This window comes from Myotis davidii, unplaced genomic scaffold, assembly GCF_000327345.1.
Source record: "Myotis davidii unplaced genomic scaffold, ASM32734v1 scaffold79, whole genome shotgun sequence".
Lineage (NCBI taxonomy): Eukaryota > Metazoa > Chordata > Mammalia > Chiroptera > Vespertilionidae > Myotis > Myotis davidii.
Genome location: NW_006294339.1, coordinates 1249358 through 1255988, shown reverse-complemented (window position 1 = coordinate 1255988; position 6631 = coordinate 1249358). Strand labels below are relative to the sequence as shown.

The 6631-nt window shown below is 39.5% G+C and overlaps 1 protein-coding gene across 1 annotated transcript in view; it reads right to left on the bottom strand.

Annotated features, from left to right (window-relative positions):
• PRPF38A (pre-mRNA processing factor 38A) overlaps positions 1-6631 on the bottom strand; it is a 19431-nt gene that overhangs the window by 8906 nt on the left and 3894 nt on the right. The window contains exons 2-4 of the mRNA XM_006768320.2: positions 4491-4650; positions 3065-3186; positions 1070-1155 (exon numbers count right to left, since the gene is read on the bottom strand). Coding sequence (XP_006768383.1) covers positions 1070-1155; positions 3065-3186; positions 4491-4650 — 368 coding nt within the window. The remainder of the gene's footprint in view (positions 1-1069; positions 1156-3064; positions 3187-4490; positions 4651-6631) is intronic.

Genomic DNA, 6631 nt, shown 5'->3' with positions numbered 1-6631 from the left:
GCGTCAAACTGGATGGTCCCACTGTGACCACTGGTCACACTGGCTCCTGGATCTTTAGGGAGATGCTAATCTAGCCTCTGCCTGAGGCTATCCAGCAAAAGCCTCCGTGCAAGGCTTGGGTGGAGCCGGTCCCATGGGATCAACAGGGCAGGGTTAGCAGTTATGGCTGCCCTCAGAGGCCCCGCTTTTCAGTGTCCCGGTAATTGCTGCAAGCACCTCCGAGAGAAAGCTGCCCTCGAGTTCCGACCAATGCCAGACAGTCCTGCTTTTCCCGTATGAGTCTGGATCCCCAGAGACTCGCCCGGAACTGGAGCTCAGAGCCTACGACTCCCTCCCGATTGAAAAAGACAACCATGCTCTCAGCCGCCAGCCCACTCTGGGTGCGCCTCTGTACCTTAGTATTTTATTACTGCACCGCACCTCCTCTGAGTCTCGGTATGCTTTTCTCTTTCCTTCTAGTTGTAGAATTTCCACTCAGCCAGCCTTCCTGTGGTTCTGGATGATGTCCGTTCGGTCTTTTAGTTGTAGTTTTGAAGTAGTTGCGTGAGGCAGCAAACTCTGGTATTTACCTATGCAGCCATCTTGGTTCCCCAGAAATTTTCATTCCCTTTCTCTTTAGCTACTTACTATATCTGTTTTCCCTTTGTATTTTCAACAGTTTTAAAATCATACTCTGTAAAAGCTGTTCCTGAGAGGTATTTCATGGATAGATAATCATTTATCTCTGGGAAAGGGAGACAGGATGATTACAGTGCTATTTTAGGGATTAAAGTCTGCTCTTACTCCTGACCCTCCTTTTATTTGTTTAGTATCCTGAATTTTTATATGAAGGTTAATTTGAAAAAAGCTTCTCACAAATTTTAAAAATCTAGCCTAGCTACAGTGTCCTTGACATAACATTTTAAAGAACAAAGTCTTTTTGTGTTAATCACCTTTGAAGCCCTACCCTTCAAATTATCTGCTTTCCTCTCACCTCCAATCTGCTATGTTTTACATAGACATGTAGACTACTTATTTGGGGGGTTAAGTTAGGGGGGAGTGACTCACATATGAGACTTTTATCTCTTACCTGTAGCCGGGGCAGAATGATATCACAGACTCTCTCACTGTGTAGTAGGTCATCAATGAACTCATCTACGTGCATCAGTTCAAACTCTAATAAAAGAGAAATCCTAAGCTCAACAATTTGGAAATAAATTTAGGTAGCCAAAAAGTAAGTGTGAATTCTTTGCAGCTTCCTTTCCACTAGTGAAGCTATTATGCTGTGGCAATTATACAGAAAGGAGTACTGTTAAAGTTGGGCTTAAATTAAGCCCTTCGAAGCCTTCACCACCTATCTTCATTGAACTCACATTTATTGAGACCATCTATGTGCCAGGCCTTATTTAGGAGTTGGGGATAAAAGGATAAATGAAGCTGTCCCAATTAGCAGGAGACAAACGCAAAAGCAAGCACAAATAGTTTTGAATTGCACAGGGGTAATGTTCTTGAATAGATCATATAACTAAAGTGTAATTTCTGAATATAGAGTGCATCTTATATGGTAAATGAAAAAATTTCAGAATTTCTATAGTAAACATTACTTTAGTTCATTAGTTCACAACCACGGGTGATTTTACCCCCCATTTCTAGGGTGGGGAGTGCTACTGGCTTCTAATGAGTGGAGGCCAGGGGTACTGTTAAATATCCTACAATGCACAGCACAGCTCCCTACAAAGAATTATATGGCCCAAATTGCCAATAGATCGAGAAACCCTATATTACTTTAGTTAACATAATCCTATATAATAAAACCCTAATATGCAAATTGGCCAAATGACAGAACAACCAGTTGCTATGATGCGCAATGGCCACCAGGGGGCAGACGCTCAACACAGGAACTGTCCCCTGGTGGTCAGTGAGCTCCCACAGAGGGAGCGCCGCTCAGCCAGAAGCTGGGCTCACAGTCTGTGAGCGCAGCGGTGGTGGCAGGAGCCTCTCCCGCCTCTGCTGTGGGTGGTAAGAAGCGAGGGGTCCCGGACTGCGAGAGGGATGTCTGACTGCCATCCTCATCGGGCCTAAGCCAGCAGGTGGACAACCCCCAAGGGGTCTCAGACTGCGAGAGGGTGCAGACCAGGCTGAGGGACACCCCTCCCCAGTGCACAATTTTCATGCACCAGGCCTCTAGTATAATCATAAGTAATTCCATATTGGTCATGGCCATGTCCCTCTTGCTCACCATGTTATTTCCAGTACGTAGCAAACAATAACATGATGAACAAGATGGGGGCCATGGCCATTATGACTTGGCACTTAATATGTATTTATTCAATAAATGAATTAGTAATTTAACAAAAGTTTAAAGTATCATTTAAAATTCTTAACCTTCTATAGCTTAATGATACATGTAGAAGGGAAAGGCAAAAAAAAAGTTACCAATTTTTTACTGCACTAAATGAGAAAAGGTTTTGATTGCGCTAACCCACTTTACCACTAAAAGTGTCTCTGTAAGAGGCATTGAGCTGCACCTCTTGGATATACTTACTATTTTTCAGTGGGACTCCTACATAAGTATGAGTAAGTACACTTAGTCTATATACTATAGTGTGAAGTATAGTGCTAGAGAGGCCAGCAGAAAGAACTGTGAAGATGTAAATGGAAAACTAACTTTGGGAGGTTTGGGGAAGGCTTTTATGGTGGTCATTCTAGAGCTAAATCTTATGGAATAGAGCACACACACGTGGAGGGAGCATGTGATGCAAGGGTGGGATTAAAATAAGGTGCAGTCAGGTGCTCACTTCAGCAGCACATATACTAAAATTGGAACACTACAGAGAAGATTAGCATAGCCCCTGGACAAGGATGGCACACAAATTGATGAAGCATTCCATCTTATAAAAAAAAAGATGCAGTCAGAAAGGTGGGCAGATAGGGCAGGCTGGTTAAGGCCAACAGGAGGCTAATAGTCTAATGAAGGAGATAAAGGGGAACACTCACAATGTATGCATCTATGTGAGGGCAGAGATATTGGTGAAATAAAACCTGGCTCAGGAATGAAGGTTCAATCACATGGTACCATACTTACCTCCATTTCGGTTCGGACTCTTAATTTTTCTATAATCATTGTACAGAGGCTCCAAGTATTTGTAGCAATCAATTGCAGTACCTGTCAGCCTCATATAAAGTGCTCCCAACATGCGTACATACCTGACAGATAAATGACAGTGAAACAATATTTACTAAAAAGTTCTAAAAGATTCTAAAAGTTCATCCTGAAAAGTTCCTCCGTTTTACAACTGGCTTTTCTTATGACAGTATTGGATAAACAAGTTATTTTTCTTTGGCAAATGAGAAAGCTGCAATTTTAGAGGCAGCATGGGGCAGTAGAAAGAGCTAAAATATGGAGTCCTGAGTTCAAGTTCCCATTCTACCACTTATTAGTTGTGGGAATTTGGGATGTGTTGTTAAACTTTCAGAGTCTATTATATCACCTGCAAAATTAAGATAAAACCTATTTACCTCACAGATAAATAGTATAATGAGTTACTAAATTTAACAACAGAAAGCGTAAGATATATTTACTAACAAGACCTAATACACATAGACATGAATATATAAATTGTTGCAGGGCAGCAAAATGCTGATTCAGGAAGAATTTCAAAATCATCTGGGTTCAAATTCTGGTTCCATTACTTACTTTATTTGCTTTCTCAATTCTTGTAAAATGCAAAAGATAGCACCTAATTTGCTGGTGTGGTATATGACGAAATACGGGTACAATACTAAGCATAGCATACAGCACATAGTAAGTACCTAATAAAAGTTATCTATTTTCTAGCTGTTAATGTTTTGTAAGATTCTTTACTTTTCCCTTTCTTTTATATTCAACTACCCATCAAATCTCCACTTAAATAATATGGTAGCAAAGAATATGGTATCTGCAGCCAGACTTGCCTCTTTTTACCGGTCTGTGAACTATTACTATGTATGTCTCTTGTCTGTGAGCTCCTTGAGAATAGGTAATAAAATAAGAGCAGCTCACATTTTGGGATGTTTACTATGCAACAAACGCTGTGCAGTGAAATTTATAGCACTATCTTCTGTAACCCTCACATCTATCCTGAGTTGATATTTCTGTCTCCATTTTACAAGTAAAGAAAGTAAAGTTTAGAAATTAAGTACTTTTCTAAGGTCAGAGTTAGTAAGTAACAGAGTCTGGACATGAACTTATATCTAACACCAAAGTCTTCCCTCTTATCTTCCACAGCATGTTTTCTTTACCCCTGAGCATCAGTGATTTTGTGAAATACTTTTTTGGGGAAAAGTTACCAAAGCTGGAAAAGTAAAGAAGATCAATCAAAACAGACAAAAATATAAATTTAAGAGTTCAAAAGCAAAATCCTAAAGTAGGACTCTGTGGGACTCTGAGATACATTATCACTCCTCTTAACCAAAAGCAAATTCTGGACTACTGAAATTGAAGCTTTTACATTAGTCAACATTTTACTCACTTGAAATCTTCATTTTTTTTAAACTCAACAATGATATCCTTCTCTGGTTGAATCTGAAGCATCTTCAAGGTCAAACACAGAAAGGGAGTTGGCTTTATGTTGCCACCATAGACGCCACCAACAAACCTTAACTCCATGGCTTTGTCAACTACAAGTTCAGCTAAAACAAACAAACAAAAACAACACACAAAACAGTGGCATCTCAGACATATTAGGGCTTAGCTTTTCCCGATTTGAAGAGAAGTTAGTTCAAGGTTTGGCCCTCCTGAATACTCATCAACAGTTTAATATTAGGATAACAAATGTGCATTCAATAGTAATAATAATAGGTGATGATCATAGCAGCTAACATACACTGATGAATTACTATATACCAGACTATTAGCTAAGCATTTAATTTAATTTTCACAACAAACCATGAGTTTAAGTTCTAGCTTAAGAACCTAAGAAAGGTTAAGTGACTTGCTCAAGGTCCACAGCCAGAAAGTAGCAAGGTCTGGATTTAAATCTAAGCTGCCTAACTTCAGAGTCCACACATGTCACCATCATGTTAGGGGGAAAATTTGGAGTCAATAGTGAGATGTAGGAATGTCCAACCCTGTAGATAATTTTATGAAAGTTTATCTGAGCCAAACTGATGATATGCCAGGAAGCAAGATCTCAGCTCTGGAGAATGACAGTTTTGCATTTCTTTCTTTTTTTAATATGTTTTATTGATTTTTTACAGAGAGGAAGGGAGAGGGATAGAGGGTTAGAAACCTCAATGAGAGAAACATCAATCAGCTACCTCATGCACACCCCCTACTGGGGACGTGCCTGCAACCAAGGTACATGCCCTTCACTGGAATCGAACCTGGGACCCTTCAGTCAGCAGGCTGACGCTCTATCCACTGAGCCAAACTGGTTAGGGCTGCATTTCTCTTTTTCTTTTTACAAGTTTATAGCTTTTATTTTGATATTTCAGCCTGTGACAAATATAGAAACAAAAATATAAAACCCATCCAGATAGCTACCTCCCTGTCCAATAGACATGTTCTCAATTGATTTGAGCCAAAATAGACAAGTAGACAAACAGAAAACTCTAACAAACCAGATGAAGATATGCCTGAACTATTAATCTCTTTTTTTTTTCCAACTCAATTTATTACATGTCTCCTTCCCCCCTCCTCCCCCCATTGACATTCCCCCGGTTTCCTCTACCCCTCAGTGTCTTGTGTCCATTGGTTATGCTTATATGCATGCATACAAGTCCTTCGGTTGATCTCTTATCCCCCCTCCCGCTCCCCATGCATTTCTTTTTATACATTGGAATTAAGAAGAGAACTAAGATTACATGATAGGATAGTTAACAAAATTACGAGCTCCCAAAAAAGGATTACTCTGACATTTCATCGAAAATTTTTCAAAGCAAAATTTTTTTTCTATTGTATTACTGTGATTTTAAATGTATACTGGATAGGTCTAGTTATCAGTCTCCATGAGCAAACAAATGCACACAGCTGGGTTGCGGCTTAGCACTCAGAACATCAGCCTGCAGGCATTAAAACTGCTATGAAAAGTCACACTACAGGCAACAGAACCAATTACCACTCAAGATATGGTGTGATCATGTGCTCATCATTCCCTGAACATTGCTTACGAGAGGTGAATCTTTGATTTAAATATGGAGACTACAGTTGTAGATGTCATATATATTTGTCACTGATATTACTACAGTGTTTATTTCTAATATATGGCCTAGTCACTAAAATGTGTTAAAACTAACAGTGAACGCCCAGCTGGTGTGCCTCAGTGGTTGAAAGTTGACCTTTGAACCAGATCATGGTTTGATTCTCAGGCAGGGCACAGGCCCAGGTTGTGGGCTCAATACCCAGTAGGGGCTGTGCAGTAGGCAGCTGATCAATGATTCTCTCTCATCATTGATGTTTCTGTCCCTCTCCCTTCCTCTCTGAAATCAATAAAAATTTATTTTAAATAAATCTTTATTGTTTGATCATGCTACAAATAAAAGTGGATATCAAAATAAGTATACTGAATGAAAAAAAGTTTAAAATGTTAGAATAAAAGGCAGCCTTTAAAACAAAATCAGTTTTGCTTTATGAAAATTCAGCACACTGTTCTTTTTTTTTTTTTTTTTTTGC